Genomic DNA, 21,245 nt, shown 5'->3' with positions numbered 1-21,245 from the left:
GAACATTTGTTTAACTGTGTGATACTCCAAAACTTATGTTAAAAGCACCAGAAGTCTTACTTTCAGCTTCATATTTAAGTGGACATTGGTTGGTTTTGTCAATCTAGCAATCATTACCTCCTCTGACCTACCCACCCATTCGTTTATTTTTATTTTATTTTTTTACCACCCATTGGTTTATAAGGATCCATTCAATTATCCTGGGAAGAGAATGAGGTCCAAGTCAATCAAAGCTTCATAATCCCATAGACATGGTTCAGGGTAGGGTATGTAACCCAACCTAGACAATGAGATGCTATCAACTTGAAGCTGAAAGGATATAAAGGACCCTAGATACTGCAGCCATCTTAGGACCAAAGGAGTGATCTAACCAAGTATGGAACCAACACCCAAAAGGGCAAACCTGAGAGAGATTAGACCCTGGTGACATCATTTACTGCACATCTATTAAGTATTACTGTTACTCCATTCTTGATCTCAGAACCATATGACTTCAAAGCCTTCTTCCTCCACCAAGCATACTACTAATTCATTCTGATTCCTTAAGTCTTTATCCTTATGTTCAAGGAACCTCATCAGGCATAAGAGGTAGTCTGATGAAAGGGAGAAGAGAAGGATCAGGGCTCTTAGAATAAAAAATATAAATATAAAAAGAAATACAGGGCTTCCCTGGTGGTGCAGTGGTTGAGAATCTGCCTGCTAATACAGGGGACACGGGTTCGAGCCCTGGTCTGGGAAGATCCCATATGCCACGGAGCAACTAGGCCCGTGAGCCACAACTACTGAGCCTGCGCGTCTGGAGCCTGTGCTCCGCAACAAGAGAGGCCGCGATAGTGAGAGGCCCGCACACCGCGATGAAGAGTGGCCCCCGCTTGCCACAACTAGAGAAAGCCCTCGCACAGAAACGAAGACCCAACACAGTCAAAAATAAATTAATTAATTAGAAAAAAAGAAATACAGGGGTTTCCCTGGTGGAGCAGTGGTTAAGAATCTGCCTGCCAATGCAGGGGAAACGGGTTTGAGCCCTGGGTCCGGGAAGATCCCTCACGCCATGGAGCAACTAAGCCCGTGCGCCAACAACTACTGAGCCTGTGCTCTAGAACCCGTGAGCCACAACTACTGGGCCCACATGCCACAACTACTGAAGCCCTCACACCTATAGCCTGTGCTCTCCAACCAGACATGCCACCGCAATGAGAAGCCCGCGCACCACAAGGAAGAGTAGCCCTCACTCGCCGCAACTAGAGAAAGCCCGCGCGCAGCAACGAAGACCCAATACAGCCAAAAATAAATAAATAAATTTATTTAAAAAGAAATATAAATATACACATTAGAGCAGACTGTGAGCGATATATTATTAATGGGCAAATGGTGATGCCATGAAAAGCTGACAGAGTGAAAAAGTGTCGGACGTTGTTTGGGTATGCAGACTGATAGAAGAAAAAAAGGTTTCACAAGAAAGGGACATCTGGCACAAACTCCTGCATTATCTGTTCACAGAAAACCTCTTGTGCTATTCTCTCTCGCTCATTATCCACAATGGCCATCTTTCATTTCTTAAAAACTAAGTTCTTTGCTGTCTCAAAACAATTATGCTAGTCTGGGTGCTTTTTCCCCAAAACCTCTCATGACTGGTTCCTTTCTCACATTTCCGATCTCTGTTCAAATACCATCTCTTCAGAGATGCCTTTCCAGTCCAACCAACCTAACCTGTACCTTTTTCTCTTTCCATCACCTCTTATTTCCTTCAAAGCTCTTATCATCAACTGTATTTACTTAAAATGCTTAGTTTATCGACTCTTTCCACCAATAGAATGTAAGCTTCCTGAAAGCAGGGATTCCGTCTTGAACACCTCTTTTTACTTACACCCAAATACCGGCATAGAGCGATAGGTAATGCATAAATTAATATTTGTTGGAGAATGAATGGCAGAAAGTGAGAAGAGAGCTTGACAGAAAAGTCAGGGTGTTCCTAGGGAAGGCGATAGGAATGGGGCAGGAAAAGCCAGTGGGCTGGAGGCTGCACAGGAAGCTGAAGGTTTACGTCGGCGAGAGTAGGCGGTGTTGGACGAGGGCTACAGGCTTCGCCCGGTCACGCGTGGGGTGGGCGGCCGGGTTGGCAAAGGGGCATAGAACTCTTAGCGACCAACTCCTGGGCGTTCCCTTCGCGGGAACCAAACACGAGACTCTCTTCAGGCACCCCCTAGGTCCCGCCCAGCGGTCTTACGCAGCCGTCTTCCACGAAATCGCTAATCCACAGACATCAAACTTACCGCCCCGGCCCGAGCCCCTCGCGGGCAGGCGACGTGTGAGAAAAACGGCCAACCTCCGCCTGACCACGCTGAGGATCCCACACCGACCCCGCATACCGTCGCCCGCTCACTAGCCGGCTGACGCGCTTCTCCCCGCCCCCAGCCCGCCCAGCGGCCCGACTCCGGCCCTAACTTACGCTTGTCTCCGGGCTATGAGGCGATGCATGGGAGTCGCCATCTTAGCGCGGCTGAGGCCTGCCGCGCTGGGTTTTGGGAAACTCCTCGGAGGGGGCGGGGACTTAGAACCCCGGAGGCCGTAGGCGTGGGCGGGACCAGTCGGGCCTGGAGAGTTAATGGGTCAGCTTTTGGGGCAAGTAGTGGTTAGGGCCTGGTCTGTTGTGTTTCCTGTGTGCGTCTGTAGTTTGAGGGAGAGGAATGAGGCAGGTTGATCGGTCAGAATGAGGGATTTTAAGGATGGGTCCACGTATATTGCGTGGAGAGTCAGAGAAGAACATTCTCGAATGAGGGATCCATCTATCCATCTTTATATACAAATGAATTTATATATATATATAAATATAAATATAAATGAATAAAACTGCATTGTTCAGGACACTAGAAGTAGTTTGGATAGCAAAATAAAAAGGAATGAGTTCAACAAGATTGGGACCATCAATTGAAAAAGAATGACTTTAGGACTTACCTGGTGGCGCAGTGGTTGAGAGTCCACCTGCCGATGCAGGGGACATGGGTTCGTGCCCCTCTCCGGGAAGATCCCACATGCGCGGAGCGGCTGGGCCCGTGAGCCATGGCCGCTGAGCCTGCGCGTCTGGAGCCTGTGCTCCGCAACGGGAGAGGCCACAACAGTGAGAGGCCCGCGTACCGCAAAAAAAAAAAGAAAGAAAAAGAGAAAGAATGACGTTAGCAAATTATAAAATGCAAATATATGTTGTTTATATTTTTCATAATGATGTTATAAGGCTATATAGGTAAAACTGCTTTTTCAACTGGAAAAAGATTATACAAATATTAATTAAGGATATTTTAGTATTTAGTGTCAGTCATAGAAATTTATTCTCTTAAATCCAGTCTTTGAAATATAGATAACTTTTTTTTAACATCTTTATTGGAGTATAATTGCTTTACAATGGTGTGTCAGTTTCTGCTTTATAACAAAGTGAATCAGTTATACATATACATATATCCCCATATCTCTTCCCTCTTGCATCTCCCTGCCTCCCACCCTCCCTATCCCACCCCTCTAGGTGGTCACAAAGCACTGAGCTGATCTCCCTGTGCCATGCGGCTGCTTCCCACTAGCTATGGGTTTTACATTTGGTGGTGTATATATGACCATGCCACTCTCTCACTTTGTCCCAGCTTTCCCTTCCCCCTCCCCGTGTCCTCAAGTCCATTCTCTAGTAGGTCTGCGTATAGATAACTTTTTGAAATATATATATGTATGTATGTTTCTGTGTCTCCATTCATTTTTTTTAATTTATGTTTTTCAATTAAAATGTTTGAGGAACTGAAGGCAGAGCATTGAACAAATAAAGTCGTTGTACACATGGAGCTTTCTACAGACAATAAACAAACGCAATGTCCAACGTGTGTGAATACTCTAAAGAAAAATAATTTAGCGTAAGGGGTAAAGAGTGATTCAGCAATGGGAGTTAGAGAAGGTGATGTCATGCAACCTTTGTGCACATCTTGTTCCTTAAAAAGTGGAATCTTACTCTCTGTTCTGTTCCTCAGCTTGCTTTGTTCATTCCTCACTGTGTTTATGGACATCTTTTCCCATATCAGCACATGCAGATCCAATTCATTCTTTTCATGTATTATGTTATATGGATTACATGGATATTCCACAATTTATCCAACCAGTATCCTGTTGTTGAACAATTACATCATTTAACACAAAGATGGAATGAACAGATTTTTAAGCACTCACCCATGTTTCTGTAACTTGACTTCCTAGAAGTAAAAGTGCTGGGTCAAAGGATATGTGTATTTTTAATTTTGATAATTAAAATTAAATTATCAAATTTAATTTTAATTAAATTAAATAATTATTTTATTAATTAATTTAATTAATATTAATTTTATTTTTTATAATAAAAATTTTTTATAATAAAAATTTTTTATAATAAAAATTAATTTTATTAATTTTATTTTTTAAATTTTATTAATTAATTTAATTAATTAATATTAACACATTAAAAATGTGAATTTTTAATTTTGATAGATTATACATTTTGCTCTTTTTAAAAAAATATTTATTTATTTAGGCTGCCCCGGTCTTAGATGCTGCATGCAGGATATTTTAGATGCAGCACATGGACGCTTAGTTGCAACACGCGGACTTCCTAGTTGCAGCATGCATGTGGGATCTAGTTCCCTGACCAGGGATCGAACTCAGGCCCCCTGCATTGGGAGTGCAGAGTCTTAGCCACTGGACCACCAGGGAAGTCCCTATGGCTATATATATATATTTTTTTGTTTGTTTGTTTGTTTGTTTGTTTTGCGGTTCACGGGCCTCTCACTGTTGTGGCCTCTCCCGTTGTGGAGCATAGGCTCTGGACGTGCAGGCTCAGTGGCCATGGCTCACGGGCCCAGCCACTCCGCAGTATGTGGGATCTTCCCGGACCGGGGCACGAACCTGTGTCCCCTGCATCGGCAGGCAGACTCTCTACCACTGCGCCACCAGGGAAGCCCTATCACTTCTTTATTGACTTGAAATGCCACTCTTTCATAACTAAATATGTACAAATTTAATTTGTTTGGACATTCTGTTTTCTTCCAAAGATCTGTTTGTGCCAGGATTTGTACTGCTTTAATTTCCATAATTTTATAGAATATTTTGATATCTGGTAGGGCAAGTCCCTCCTAAATATTCTTCTTTTCCTCAGTTTTCTTTATTGCTCCTAGGTATTTATTTTTCTAGATGAACTTTATTCACAAACTTTCAAGTTTTCCACAAAACGATATTAAGATGTATTTGTCAGGTAACTTTAAAAAAAAAAATTTTTTTTTTTTTTTGGTCACACTGTGCAGCTTGCAGGATCTTAGTTCCCTGACCTGGGATCAAACCCTGGCCCTTGGCATTGAAAGCGCAGAGTTTCTGGACCGCCAGGGAATTCCCATTTGTCAGCTAATTTTAAAAGAAATTGCACTGCAGGGACTTCCCTGGTGGTCCAGTGGTTAAGACTCCCCACTCCCAATGCAGGGGGCCCAGGTTCAACCCCAGGTTGGGGAACTAAGATCCCACATACCACAACTAAGCACGCATGCCGCAACTACTGAGCCCTTGCACTCTAGAGCCCATGCACCACAACTAGAGAAGCCTGTGGGCTGCAATGAAGAGCCCTCGTGCCACAGTGAAGACCCACAGCAGCTAAAATAAATTAATTAATTAATTTTAAAAAAAGGAAACAAATGGCTCAGGAAGAGCTTTAAAAAAAAAAAGAAGGAACTTGCACTACAGCAAATGTAAAATGGCAAGAGACAGAATAAGATATAAGAAATAGAGAGGAGGAAGCAAATGACATTTTTTGTGGTGATTTGGTTTGCACACCTGGAAAACCTACAAGAGTTAACTGAAAGCATCTAGATACAGGGGCCAGATACACACACACACACACACACACACACACACACACACACACACACAATACAATAATGTTTTGCTTTTTCAGGACTTCCCTGGTGGTCCAGTGGTTAAGAATCTGCCTTCCAATGCAGGGGACAAGGGTTCAATCCCTGGTCAGGGAACTAAGATCCCACATGCAGGGCAACTAATCCCGTGCGCCGCAACTAAGACCCGACACAGCCAAAAAAAAAAAAAAAAAAAATCTTTTTTTTCAACGGCAAGACCAAGCCAATGTAGCTCTTTCCCATTGAGGCCCATGGACTTGAGGGACTCACAACTTTGTCCAGAGGGCCCAGGCTAAAATTCAGACACTAAGTACTGTAAACCTTAATGGGTAGAAGCTGAGAAAAATTTAAAACTCTTGTGAAAGCTGCAAGTAATTTCTAGCTGGCAAAAATGAACACTTTAGGAGGGAAGGGGGGAAGGGCAAGATAGAGGTAGGGGATTAAGAGGCACAAACTATTAGGTTTGCTACAAGGATATATTGTACGGGACTTCCCTAGTGGTCCAGTGGTTAAGAATCCACCTGCCAATGCAGGGGACATGGGTTCGATCCCTGGTCTGGAAAGATCCCACATGCCTCGGAGCAACGAAGCCCGTGCACCACAACTATTGAGGTTGCGTGCTGCAACTACTGAAGCCCGCGCCTAGGGCCCGTGCTCCACAACAACAGAAGCCACCACAATGAGAAGCCTGTGCACTGCAACGAAGAGTAGCCCCCACTCGCCACAACTAGAGAAAGCCCGCGTGCAGCAACGAAGGCACAATGCAGCCAAAAAAAAAAGGATATATTGTACAACAGGAGAATATAGAAAATACTTTATAATAAGTATAAATGGAATATAACCTTCAAAATTTGTGAATCACTATACTGTACACCTGTAACATATAATATTGTATATCAACTATACATCAATTAAAAAAAAGGAAAAAAATGAACACTACTAAGACTTAAGCAGACTATCCTTTTATCCTAGGAAAGCTTCCACCAAGTGTCTTATAGTTATGTAAGATGTGGGGGGAAAGGGGGGTTGGGATGAATTGGGAGATTGGGATTGACACATATACACTAATATGTATAGAACAGATAACTGATAAGAACCTGCTGTATAGCACAGGGAACTCTACTTCACATCACTGAACAGTAGAAACTAACACAACATTGTAAAACAACTATACCCCAATAAAAAAAAAATTAAAAAACAAAAAAAAGAAAAGGAAACTGAAATTGAAAGACTGGTTTTGAGAATTAAACCTTACCTCAGCTAATGATTTTAATTGACACTATGCTGCTGTGAAACAAAGTTGGATTTATTTCATAACTCAATGTTAGAAAACAGTAGGAGACATAGACAAAAGGCACATTTTATTATGTGGTATTTATTTTCCATGATATATTCATTTTGGGACAATACACTTTTTTAAAGCTTTATTGAGGTTTGGTATACAATAACTTGCATATATTTATAGTGTATGAAGATGAGATTTGATATTTATAAAATATTTTATATATTATAAGCTTTTTATAAGGCTGAAATCATCACCACAATCATGATCATGAACATATCTATCACCACCAAAAGTTTCTTAATGCAACACTGTAATTCCTGATTACCACCCCTCTGTCACCATCCTTCAGAAACCACTGATCAGCTTTTTGTCACTGTAGATACTTTGCAATGGGTTAAAATTTATATGAATGGAATAATACAGTGTTCTTTTTAACAATGCTTTTTTCACTCAATCATATTGAGATCCACCCAAGTTATTACAATTATAGATAGTTTAATTCTTTTTTTTTTTTTTCTGTGGTACGCGTGCCTCTCACTGTTGTGGTCTCCCCTGTTGCGGAGCACGGGCTCCGGACGCGCAGGCTCAGCAGCCATGGCTCACGGGCCTAGCCGCTCCGCGGCATGTGGTATCTTCCTGGACCGGGGCACAAACCCGTGTTCCCTGCATTGGCAGGCGGACTCCCAACCACTGCGCCACCAGGGAAGCCCCGATAGTTTAATTCTTAATGCTAACTTGTACTCAACTTTATTGCTATTCGACAACTTGCTTATCCATTAACTTGTTGATGTGCCATAGAGCATGCCCAGTTGTTGGTTGTTATAAATAAAGCTATGAACTTTTGACTAAAAAAAAAGAAAGATGTGGGGGAAAGGTGGATGTAAAAGGATGGATGTGCTGGAGGGAGATTTGCATCTCTGAACTGGGTTGCTTTTGGTCAGGATGGTTGTTTCCTGCCCTGACCGGTTCATGAGCATCTGTGGTTAGAGAGCTGAGCACAGAACATAGCTTGCCACCTCATGAGCAGGGAAACGATACACTCCACAGGGACCTGTGCTTAGAAAAGTCCCACACTTGGCTTAATGCTTTGCTATTGCTGTCTTGAAATTCTTAATAACTTTTGAACAGGGAGTCTCACATTTTAATTTTGTACTGGGCTCTATATATTATGTAGCTGATCCTGTTACCGAGTCCAAGCTCACTCTGCTCGCCGCACGGCATGCCAATAAATCGGGAGATGAGGTGTTGAGGCAAGGAACAGCGACTGTATTCGGAAAGCCGGCACACCAAGAAGACTGCAGACTAGGGTCTCCCAAAAACCATCTTATCGGGGTCTGGATGCCAGTTTCTTTCATAGAACAGAGAGAGGGAGGAGGTGAGGAAGTAAAGTAAAAAGGTAATGCATTAGTTTTATCTGGCTTGGCCATCATCGGGAAGGGGATGTGTTAATTTCTTCTTTTCTGCAGCCATTCACAGGTGGGCAGGGTCAGATTGTCTCCCTGTGACCTGAACAAAGGCACTTTAACATTCAGGCAGAGGGGCAGGGTTCCCTGTGGCAGGTCATTATGTATGATTATAATAACAAAAGCAACAGAGAGCAAAGGTTACAGTCAAAGAAACAGATCCAACATGGAGTCCCATTTAGTTCGTCCCTGTTACAATCCTGCACCAGAAGTTGGTGAATGTGTTTTCATAAGAATGTGAGACTAACCACAATGGAAACTAGCTCCACCAGCATCAGGAAGAGGGGAGAGAACAGATCCACCAACTTTAAAGGTTTTTGCCCTTTCATTATGTTTTACAACTAGTTATTGCAACTATTCAGGAAAAAGTGCTGTAAAATTGGACCCTGGTGCAAAATCAAATGTGGGTTCTTCCTTCATATGCCTTTGCGTACCACAAAAAGAGCTCTTCTCCTTCCAGTAGGATAAGAGAATTTGACTAACTTGGTTAAGTAAGGGAGAGGTTCAGAGCAGGGAGACCATTTGTTTTGTAAAGGGGAGTGGCCATGCAAGGGGACTGGTGGAAAGCCATTTGGGCCTCTGTGGATATGAGGCTCTGGTTCTCCAAATGAAAAAAAGGATGGCCCTTCCATCCACCTCTGGGCTTGTGGGTGAGAGTGGTGCCTAAAGCTCCCTGGAGTGGGCTAAGAGCTGCCTTCCTCAATTATTTCCACTTTCCAAGGGGGCTTGAAAACTAAATACTCAAAAATTGTATCGTATTCTCTCATCTTCATACACAGCTGCTCGGGTCCTTGGGCCTTGATGACATGCCTTGCTGTGATATAAAGCTGTGTGCTTTTGAGTCCAGGATTTGCTGGTTTAGGAGAAACGGAAGTTGACATGCTGAGAGAAGTAGAGAAGAGAGACAGAAAGACCTACCTAGACTTGATTGCCTTTTCCTTTGATTCTTTGGGTTATCACAGCCTTCCTTCAGTAAATCTCTTTTGTGATTAAGATGGTTCAAGTCAAGTTTCTGTGCCTTGCCCCCAGAGGATCCCCGTTTTACAAATTAAGGGACTGAGACTCAGACCTCTTTGTTAAGTGATTTATCCAAGGCCCACTGCCCTGAGCTTTTTCCATTATACAACTCTCCTTCCCCTCTAGCCAGTTTTGTTTATAGTCAGCCCTCCTTATCTGCAGGTTGGGTATCTATGGATTCAATCAACCATAGAATGAAAATATTTGGGGAAAAAATTCCAGAAAGTTCCAAAAAGCAAAACTTGAATTTGCACTGGCAACTGTTTACATAGTATTTACATGTATTTACAATGTATATTTATATAGCATTTACATTTATATAAATGTATAAATGCATAAATTTATACATTTATAATGTATAAATGTATAAATTTATATAAATGTATATATTTATATAGCATTTACATTGTATTAGGTATTACAAATAATCTACAAATGATTTAAAGTACACAGGAGGATGTGTGTAGGTTTTATGCAAATACTGCACTGGTTTGTATAAGGAACTTGAGCATCCACGGATTTTTCGGGGGCGTTGGAAAGTGTCCTGGAACCAAGCCCCTGAGGATACTGAGGAATGACTGTATTTTGCGATAATATAGAATGAATGCCCTTATATATTTTAGGATTCAATTGCAAGAAACACAAAACAAAACTTTGGCTAAATAAACAAAGACTTTATTAGTAGTTTATTGGCTGGCTCATAATTTAGAAAGAGGAAGTACAGCCTTGAGAAGGCCTTGAACCAGAAAAGTCCAGATCTTAGTCATAGGAGCTTGTGTGCTACCTTTTTAGGCAATTGCCAGCAGATGATCAGGTCCAACCCCCTGTGGTACCTGTGTGCCTCATTTCAACAGTGAAGTTCCCTTGTAGGAGTTTGCTTGGCTTCTTAGTGAGATGTGCCCATCCCTCTGGTAGGGGGTGGGATCCCACAGTTAGCAAGCCACCAGAATGAAGAAGATCAGAGGAATACTTTAAGGAATGAATGCTGAGCAGAAAAAACAAAAGCTGTACATTATATCCTATAACAGGACCTCTTCATAAGATATTTCCATGTAAAATTTTTCACAAGTAGACAACAGTGGGAGAGGTAACGTGTTTTACAAAGGCCTACAGGTGGCCAAACATTTAGAAATGTCATATAGGCACTTCCCTGGTGGTCCAGTGGGTAAGACTCCGTGCTCCCAGGTCCGGGTTCGACCCCTGGTTGGGGAACTAGATCCTGCATGCCTGCCACAACTAAGAGCTCACATGTCACAATTAAAAGATCCTGTGTGGGGAGATCAGCTCGGTGCTTTGTGACCACCTAGAGGGGTGGGATAGGGAGGGTGGGAGGGAGAGAGATGCAAGAGGGAAGAGATATGGGAACGTATGTATATGGATAACTGATTCACTTTGTTGTAAAGCAGAGACTAACACACCATTGTAAAGCAATTATACTGTAATAAAGATGTTAAAAAAAAAAAAGGTCCTGTGTGCTACAACTAAGACCCAGAGCAGCAAAAATAAATATTTAAATATTTTTTTAAAATAGAAATGTCATATAGCAAAAACAAAGGAAAAAAAAACAAAAAAAACACAAAGGAAACTAGCTGAAATGAAAATACCCATCTCAGCTCTCTTTCTCTCCCTTTTCTGGTGAGGAGGATATAAACTTCTGTGCTCTAAATCCAAACATTTTAATTGCAAGGTCAGATATATGATGGTTGATTTATTAAAGTTCATGTGAAATTTGGAATGATGATCTAATATTTCTTCCAGACATACCCTCATTCATCGAATGTCTCTGGCCGCCCACCCCCTCTAGTGTACCTTTTCTGCGACGTGGGTCCTGAGGCAAAAATGACTTTATCCCGGTTTGAGCTCGAGTCTTGAAACCACACCCCTCCTGCCTTTATTAAAACACAAATGATCCATTTTCATTACGGAAAAACTTAAAATAGAGATTGAGAAAACAATGCATGTTACTTTCCACTATCTACGTATAGAGATGTTTGAGGTTTTCTTTTTTAAAAAAAAAAATTATTTATTTATTTTTGGCTGTGTTGGGTCTTTGTTGCTGTGCGCAGGCTTTCTCTAGTTGCAGCGAGCGGGGGCTACTCTTTGTTGCGATGCGTGGGCCCGTGGGCTCCAGTAATTGCAGCTCGTGAGCTGTAGAGCACAGGCTCAGTAGTTGTGGCACATGGGCTTAGCCACTCTGCGGCATGTGGGATCTTCCTGGACCAGGGCTCGAACCCGTGTCCCCTGCATTGGCAGGCAGATTCTTAACCACTGCACCACCAGGGAAGTCCCACAACTGAAACTTAACTAATTCTAACACATTTTAAAATATCATGGACAATGTTTCTCGAGAATTTTATTTATTTATTTATTTAGCTGTGTCGGGTCTTAACTGCAGCATGTGGGATTTAGTTGATGTGGCATGCAAACTCTTAGTTGTGGCAGAATTATTTCTAGACAGAATTGTTTCTTAAGTTTTTGACTTTTAAAGAAAAGTTTTACTTCTGGTAAATGTAAAAAATATGGAAAAACACAGAATTTACTTTTAGGTCCTTATGTGTACATAGATTAAACATTTGTAAAAATTTAGTATTGTCTTTGAATGTATATCTTAAGGTTTAAAAAATATGAAGTGAGTAATATTTTACCATACCAAACACTCTTTTCTGTGATAGATAAAACAACTGATAAAAGCTTTTTAAATTTTTTTCCACGTTACTAGTGCTACTAGTGAAAAAACCCAAGTTGGCCAAAATACTTAAAAATAAATACCTCTAAATCATTTTTCATTAGAATGCTAATCAGAAAAATACTAAATCAAGATTCAGTTTATGTGGTGTCTAAAGCAAAACAAAATAGTAATTACATTTTTTTAATGAATAAGAGCGGCAAGATAGCCTCTTTCTAAAAAAAAGGAGGTACATCCTAAGAGCACTTAAATTTTTTGTGAGAAGCACTTTATATAGTGCTTCAAGTTCAAGACGGCTCTGGAGTTGTCAACAGATCCTTTTCTTGTACTTGCTATGGGTAAATTTGCTATAAAGATTTTCTTTTTGCACCATCTGGTTTTTAGCAATCTTTTGAGAATTTGGAAAACTTGAATCAACTCCAGACATTGTTAAGAGTTGCTTCAAATTTCCAAGTATTACCAGCATTTGTAAATCTTCTCCATTTTAGGTATTATACACCTTTCCATTCATTACATGTTGAACCAGGATTATTTTTGTGACAAAACATTTATGCCCTGTCTCTGCATTTTAAAAATTCTAACTGTTGGGAGTTCCCTGTGGTCTAGTGGTTAGGATTCAGCGCTTTCACTGCCATGGCCTGGGTTCAATCCTGCAAGGTACATGTCATGGTCAAACAAACAAACAAATAAAAAAACTAACTATTCTGTTTCTTTTCCATTTTCTTCAGTGAAGTTTCATGAATCCATTTAAAAATAGATGTCATGAAGGACTTTTTTTGGGAGGTATAATTGACACGTATTACTTTCAGGTGTACAACATAATGACTTGTATTTTTATATAGTACTAAATGATCACCCCAGTAAGTCTGTTTAGCATCCATATGAAGGGCTTTTTATCATTGCTAAATCCTCAAAGTGAAGTTTTTTTTTCCTTTTTGGCTGCGCTGCGCAGCTTGTGGGATCTCAGTTCCCCGACCACAGATTGAACCCGGGCAACAGCAGTGAAAGCCTGAAATCCTAACCACTAGGCCTCCGGGGAACTCCCTCAAAGTGAATTTTAATCCCAATAATTTTTACATGAAGATACTTATTGCATTTAGAAAGTGGGGCTGTTTTTAAATTATATCTCTGATTTTCTTCTTTTTTAAAAAAAGTATTTTATTTTTGGCTGCGTTGGGTCTTCGTTGCTGCGCGAGGGCTTCCTCTAGTTGCAGCGAGTGGGGGCTGCTCTTCGTTGCGGTGCACGGGCTTCTCATTGCGGTGGCTTCTCTTGTTGCGGAGCACGGGCTCTAGGCACGCAGGCTTCAGTAGTTGTGGCTCGCGGGCTTCAGTAATTGTGGCGCTTGGGGTTAGTTGCTCCGTGGCATATGGGATCTTCCTGCACCAGGGATCGAACCCACGTCCCCTGCATTGGCAGGCAGATTCTTAACCACTGCGACACCAGGGAAGTCCCTTCATTCTGTTTTCGACAACTTTTTTCAGAGTACTTGCCACTTCTCCCATTCTCCCTCAAAGCCCAATTTGCCTTAATGTGGGCTAGAGGTCACAGAAATCCCTGCTCCCACCATCTAAGAGCTTTAAGGCTTGAAGGTATATGAATCAGTATGGTAAGAAAATAGACCATTGTAATAAAGTTCCAGGGAAATTTGATTCCAAAGAAGCAAATATAGACTAGAAGTCTTAGAATCTAAAGAACATCCGCGAGTTTTGAAATTCCTCACTGCTCCATTTCACCAGGCCAACTGCAGAAAAAGCACAGAAGCCCCATCCTGTGAAGGATCAGGATTCTAACTTGTATTGATAGTTAGCCAGATTTAATTTAATCACAGGTTATTTAATCACGCTGCTATTGGTGAAATCTTTTGTGGTTTCCTTCTTTTTCCCTGCCATTAAAATCGTAACCCAGTTGTCACCTAGAGGCTTCAGTGCACTTAGAGAATTGGGTAAACCTGGCTTTGATATCCAGGGTCTGGGGTAATTCAAAGACTACTCTACTCTTCTAGCGGTTTAATTCCTCTTAGGTTCCTGCCCCAGGTCACACCTGGTTATGAAGTTGCATTCCCCTTTCATGTGCCCACCAGAAATCCCATCACACCAAGTGGCTCATGATTTTACTGAAGATTTATGGGCTGCTGTAAAGGGTGGTCACATTGTAGATGACATGACCACTCTCTCTCTCTGTGGCAATCAATGACCTCTCTCATTTCTTCTCAGATCCAGTTCCTTCTGCCCTTCCAAACTCCCACAGTCCCTACACATTACCTTGTGAAGCTCTCTGGAAAGTGAAGTATAGTAAATGCCCTCCCCTATATATATAATGTTTATTTCAAAGCCCACCCAGGACTATCTGGATTCCTCAGTGCTCTAGGATTCTGGGACAACATCTTCTTCCACTGCATCAACACTGTGAGACATGTGTGGGGTGCCTTTCCAGCTCATGATGACACAGTCTTCTGAGACTGGGATTAGTGACCCTGTATTCTCAGGTATACCTGACTGAACCAGTTTGACTGAGCCAAGCTGGACCATTACCTGGGAATTTTATAATAGAACTGAAGGTCTTCAGTTTTCATCTCTGCATAGGGCTGGACTTGAAACATGTACATTCGGAGCTGACAGGCAGCCAGTACATGAAGAGAGAGAAATTGGGTCTACAGAGAAAGAAGTATATTAAGATACTTTTAGCTTCAAATAATAGAAATCTGGAATCAAAAGGTTTTATACTTGCCTGAGTGTGTCTGTAAGGTTCTCTGTTGACTGTCCCTGTTTCTCTAGTCTATGCTGATGGGTCTCTGTGCTAATACCCACTGTGTGGCACATGTCCAGGATAGATGTCCTTGGAGGACCCCTCTGGGCCTCCTACTCCATAGTTCCCTGATGAGGGGATCCCAGCTCCAGCTTGACTATTCCTTCTCAACTGCTGCCTCCTGTTGCAAGGGTCTCTCCCAGCCAGCAGCTTCTTGGGTAGGGTCTGGTGAAACAGTTCAAGTTCAGCCACCTCTTCTAACGTGCGGTAGATCCAGGGGGAATACTTATTTCCTTGTCACACCATATTACTTTCCTCTCTTGGTCCCTTCATATAGCTTGCTGTCTTCAGTTTTCTTTTCTTTTGTTCATATTTGCCCCTCCTTTGTTCAAAGGGGGAAACTGGCTAGCATGCTGCCTCAGCAAATGGCCAACTAAGGCATGGAATGGAGGTCTCCCCTCCCTATGTACCTCTCTCCAGTCTTTACAAGAGCCTCCCTTCTCATTTGTTTTCCCTGGAAAGAGCACCTTCTGCCTCTCTCCTGCTGGGAAGAGAAAATCCCTCCTCATCATGAAGTAATTCTGCACTCCCCGCAAAGCAAATCACCAAGTGCCCTTCACTCCTCCTCACTTCTACAGAGACCTGGAAGGGTGGGGTGGTTGGAGTAGGGAGGAGGCTGGTAATGTCTAGCCTGTTTCTGCTTAGTCTCTTGGGGAGTTGCCTGGCTCCAATTACTGGCAATTTTCTTAAGGGTGCAGGTTAGTTTTCACTTCTTTGTTCTCACCTGTGGGCCCTAATCACCAATTCTGGGACAACTGGGAAAAATCTCACACAATATCCTATTAGAGCAACAACAGTAACGACCACCTCTAATATTTCTTGAGCATATGCTCTGTGTCAGGTAATGTACATTTTATAATAACTGTCTTATTTATGTGTCACATCAATCTTATGAGGTAGGTCCTATTATTTCCCCCATTTTGTAGGTGAGGAAACTGAGGCTTGTAGACTATAAGCCACTTGGAACTGGTATTCAAGCCCAGGCTGTAGGGTTAAGTAGTCTACTATACTCCCTCTCTTGTATACACAGGGGAAGTATGCTTGCCCATCATTTTGTAAGGATATATTCCTTGAAGTAGAACTCTTGTCACAGAGTATGCACACTTTTCCCAAAATGCTCTCTAGAACGACAGAACCAGATCATATTTTCCCTGATACCTTTGCCAGTAAGGTGTATTGCAGTTTGTTTTATATCATATAGTTTTTCCAATATGCTATAAAGAATAGAATTTCACTGTTGTTTTAATTAACATTTTAAAAAATCCCAGGTGAAGTTGAACATTTTATATTTATTTGTCATTTGTACTTATTCTTTCTTTTAAACCATTTTATTTTATTTATTTGGCTGTACCATGTGGCTTGTGGGACCTTATGTATTATTATTTAGTGAACTTTGTTTTCTAATCTTTGGTCCATTTTTTATGATTGACTTACGACAAGTATGTATATATAAAGAATATTTGATGTCACATACCTTTTTTAAAAAAAATATTTATTTTGACTGCACTGAATCTTAGCTGTGGCACGTGGGATCTTTAATGTGGCATGCAGGATCTTTTAGTTGTGGCATGCAGGCTCATAGTTGCAGCATGTGGGATTCTTAGTTGCAGCATGCATGTGGGATCTAGTTCCCCGACCAGGGATTGAACCTGGGCCCCCTGCATTGGGAGTGCAGAGTCTTACCCACTGGACCACCAGGGAAGTCCCTGATGTCACATACCTTAAGGATATTTCTTCCCAAGTTGTTGTCAAAGAATAAAATTTTTTAATGTGGGAAAGTATACAAAACATAAAATTCATCATTTTAACCATTTTTAGGTATACAATTGAATGGCATTAAGTATATTCACAATGTCAGGCAATCATTACCACTATCCATTTCCAGAACATTTTTTATCATCCTTAATAGAAACTGTGTACCTAGGAATTCCCTGGCAGTCCAATGGTTAGGACTCGGTGCTTTCACTGCCGAGGGCGCAGGTTCAATCGCTGATCAGGGAATTAAGATCCAGCAAGCCGGGACTTCCCTGGTGGCACAGTGCTTAAGAATCCACCTGCCAATGCAGGGGACACAGGTCCGAACCCTGGTCTGGGAAGATCCCACACGCTGTGGAGCAACTAAGCCTGTGCTCTAGAGTCTCTGCTCTAGAGCCCGTGAGCCACAACTGCTGAGCCCACATGCTACAACTACTGAAGCCCACGTGCCTAAAGCCCGTGATTGCAACAAGAGAAGCCACCGCAATGAGAAGCCTGTGCACCACAAGGAAGAGTAGCCCCCGCTCACCACAACTAGAGAAAGCCCCCGCGCAGCAATGAAGACCCAACACAGCCAAAAATAAATAAATAAATTCATTAAAAAAAAAAAAGATCAAGCAAGCCTCACCGGCGCGGCCGAAAACAAGCAAACAAAAACAACAGAGAGCTTCCCTGGTGGCACAGTAGTTGAGAGTCTGCCTGCCGATGTGGGGGACGCGGGTTTGGGCACCGGTCCAGGAGGATCCCATATGCTGCAGAGCAACCGGGCCCGTGAGCCACAACTGCTGAGCCTGCGCGTCTGGAGCCTGTGCTCCACAACAAGGGAGTCCGTGATAGTGACAGGCCCGTGCACCGTGATGAGGAGTGGCCCCCACTTGCCACAGCTGGGGAGAGCCCTCGCGCAGAAACGAAGACCCAACACAGCAAAAATAAATAAATTAATTAAAAAACTCCTACCCCCAACATCTTCTAAAAAAAAGAAAACAACAGAAAAACGCTACCCCCCCAAAAAAAAACCCCAAGCTGTGTACCCATTAAAAAATAACTCTGATTCACCCTTTCCCACAGCCTATGGTAACCTCCATTCTATGTTCTATGAATTTGCTTATTCTAGGTACCTCATATATGAGGAAGTCATACATTTGTCCTTTTGTGACTGGCTTATTTCAATTAGCATAATGCTCTCAAGGTTTATTCATATTGTACCATATATCAGAATTTCATCCCTTTTTTATAGCTGAATAGTATTCCATTGCATGTGTATACCACATTTTGTTTATCCATTCATCTGTTGGTGCACACTTAGCTTGTTTCCACACTTTGGCTATTGTGAATAATGCTGCTGTAAACATTGGTGTATGTGTATCTGTTTGAGTCTTTGTTTACAATTCTTTTAGGTTTATACCTAGGAATGGAATTGTTGGATCATATGGTAATTCTATGTTTAACTTTTTCAGGACAAAGTATATAATTTTTAAAAAGTTAAAAACATACAAATATATATAGTGAGGCTATGTCAGTGATTTATTTACCTCAGTGAGGAGACCAGCAGGAGAGTAAAGATCATTCAATGGAGAACTCAAGATCCTGAAGTGAAAGAAACAATGCTGAAATTAGATTGCTAAGTTAAATACAAAACCTGTTATTGTTCTACAGGGCAATGAAAGCATAATCTTTGGGAGTATCTTTTCTACCAGATAGAAATCATTTGCATCTCTCCCAAACAAATACCATTTGTGATATCAATCTTCTACAATCTTTTACAAGTTAACTAAGTTAGCTAATTTTACAGTCTGGCGGTAATCTTTTTGAACTTTGTATTTATTGCTTTTCATTTTGTTTACGGTCTTTTCTGCATTCATTTTTCTATCTTTGCTTTTACTGTTTTTGTCTTTTGTTGTTGTCCTTACAAAAGATCATTATGTGTGTGTGTGGTTGCATAAATATATATAATGTATGTATTCACCTTTATTTTCTGGTAATCATATGTTTTTATTTTACTTATTTATTTTTTAACATCTTTATTGGGGTATAATTGCTTTACAATGGTGTGTTAGTTTCTGCTTTATAACAAAGTGAATCAGTCATACATAAACATATGTTCCCATATGTCTATGTTTTTATTTTTGAAACTTAATTTGTAAACCTTTAAGTATTTGACTTATCAGGAATATATTCTTGCATACAGTTTGAGGTAGGGATCTAAAATTTTTTTCCCAAATGGTTAGCTAATATCTCAACACCACCTCTCCCTCACTAGTGTGAAATGCCAAGTATCATATACTGGATTCTCATACTTGGATATGTTTCTGGAATTTTATTTCTGTTTGTCCTTGTCTTTTCTGGTACCAGTATCACAGCTGTAATTATTACTGCTTCATTACACTGTGTTGCCTCTTATAGAGGGAACAGAATGTCTCTGCTACCAGCAACCACGCCTTTAGTCAAAGGGAGCTACTTCTCACAGAGGCAGGGCAAGTGCCCAGCCTTGCTTCACAAGCACCAGCAGCTCTCAAATATTTCAGTGCTTTAGGAAATTCCACTGAAAATTCTAGAGAAAGTAACCCACCTAAGGGATCTGAAAGTAAAGGCTGAGTGCTATGTGTGTGTGATTGAGAGGTGGGGGGCAGGGGGTGGAGTGAGGAGCTCATTCATGAACTTCCTCTCAACCACGTAGTTTTACTTTCTGTTTGTTTACATGGAGATGCCAGATTGTCACTGTGTCCTCTCTGCTTTAGAAGGGGATTTTACTTTTAGAGAAGAAGCCCTAAGAAAGAACATAAGAGAGAAGCCCTAATGGAGGCATTTTTGTCACTCTACTGACACTCTAAATGACTGGAAGAGATCTTTTAGTGTGATGGGGCCTTCTTGGGGCCCTGGATCTCATCTCATTTAGGGGTAAGATGACATGAGAAAGACGAATATACTACCCTTTCCTGACTTCTCAAAACAAGTGCTAGTACTATTGCAATAAAAAAAGATATCCCAAGCTCTGTTCACTGGCACAAACTACTGAATCAAGTAAGGATATTCAGCTGGGATCTTTTCATTGCTCTTTTCAAAAATAACTCTTGCCTTCAGTGGAAATGGCACAAAATATGGCCATATTTAATAGACTAAATAGTATTCTTAAAGGGCCAGTCATCCATTTCTGAAGAATGACTAATTAACCTCATTTCTACTCTTTGCTGAGTGCCTTATTCTTTCAAAGCATTTCAAGAATACATAAAGTTCTTATCATGCTTTTTGTTTCACAGTATCTCCATAGTGGAAGTTTCTTCCCGCTACCTTTTTCAGGCTTGTCTTTGTCTTGTCTGGAAGAGAAACTGATGCTTCCAGTGAGCTCAAGTCATCCCCTCTGTTGTTTCAGCCTGCTGTAGCTGTTGCTGCTGCCTTTGGCCATGGGGATGGATTCCTGTGCCACTGCCAGGAAAACATGTTAGTCACTCTCCTCTGAGTTAGAGCTTGCACTGCTGGCGTTCAAGTGTCAAACTGTAATCGTCGGTGATATATTTAGATTTTGAGCTCACTTTGCATTTGAACATTAACTACATGTCCATAAGAAAATAAATGGTCCTCCTGTGGTTGTGACGCCATGCCTGGGCAGAGTGCCACATGAAATTTTTCATAGTAACACTGTTCATAGTAACACTGATTCTTTATCAAATTACACATATTCATACCCCAGATTCCTCTTTAATCAGGAAACCTGAAAAGTGAATTATTATCTGAGGCCACAGGGCCTTTTAAAATCATTGTCCTTGAGTCTTAGAGCAAGAAGCAAAGAGCATTCTGTCCTGAGACAAAGAAGCTGTATTTAGCTGAAGGGAAACCAGCACAGGATACACTGAGTCCTGATGAATTTGACACTTTAAACAAAAGATGGTAAAAGAGTTTTGTAATTTGCAGACATGAGATGGCAGGATAGCTCCCTGGGGGGTCCCTCTGTACTCAGGAACAGGACAAGCCAGAGCAAAGCCCAGCCGAGCAGGTGAGTCTGAGCAGGTGAGAGTCACGTTTCTGGTCTCAGCAGACCAGACCAAGAGGATGGACTTTGGGGGTGGAGTTGGAATGTCAGCTGCTATAGAGGTGGAAGAAGGCTGAGTCTGGGGCTGGTTGAGGAGAGGGTGGAGCTTATAGGTAAGGAGGCTATGAATCAGGTCAGGAAAATTATCAGTGATCAAGAGGCCTAGATGAAGGGGTTAAAATTTCCTGATGGTATCAGTCTGTGTGGCCTGGAGAAATCTTTGCAAAGTTCACCCAGCATTTTAAGATTACAAAGAGGGAAAGGTTTGGGATACTGATGATACTGCAGGACGTATGTATA

The 21,245-nt window shown here is 41.5% G+C and overlaps 1 protein-coding gene and 1 non-coding gene across 5 annotated transcripts in view; both read right to left on the bottom strand.

Annotated features, from left to right (window-relative positions):
• ZCCHC10 (zinc finger CCHC-type containing 10) overlaps window positions 1-21,245 on the bottom strand; it is a 42,724-nt gene that overhangs the window by 17,217 nt on the left and 4,262 nt on the right. Inside the window, exons 2-3 of one of the 4 annotated variants that reach the window (XM_060006939.1) lie at window positions 18,451-18,505; window positions 2,956-3,088 (exon numbers count right to left, since the gene is read on the bottom strand). In XM_060006939.1, the coding sequence (XP_059862922.1) occupies window positions 2,956-3,062 (107 nt within the window). In that variant the 5' untranslated portion in view covers window positions 3,063-3,088; window positions 18,451-18,505. Of the gene's footprint in view, window positions 1-2,449; window positions 2,595-2,955; window positions 3,089-18,450; window positions 18,506-21,245 lie in introns of those variants that run through there. The other 3 variants (XM_060006940.2, XR_009518809.1, XM_069540518.1) reach the window with 3 other exon arrangements.
• On the bottom strand, window positions 16,792-16,864 carry TRNAG-CCC (transfer RNA glycine (anticodon CCC)). The gene has a single exon. It is a non-coding gene; the product is annotated as a tRNA-Gly (tRNA).

Source organism: Delphinus delphis, chromosome 3, assembly GCF_949987515.2.
Source record: "Delphinus delphis chromosome 3, mDelDel1.2, whole genome shotgun sequence".
Classification (NCBI taxonomy): domain Eukaryota; kingdom Metazoa; phylum Chordata; class Mammalia; order Artiodactyla; family Delphinidae; genus Delphinus; species Delphinus delphis.
Note: the sequence above shows the minus strand (reverse complement) of the source record. Positions and strands in the feature narration are given on the sequence as shown.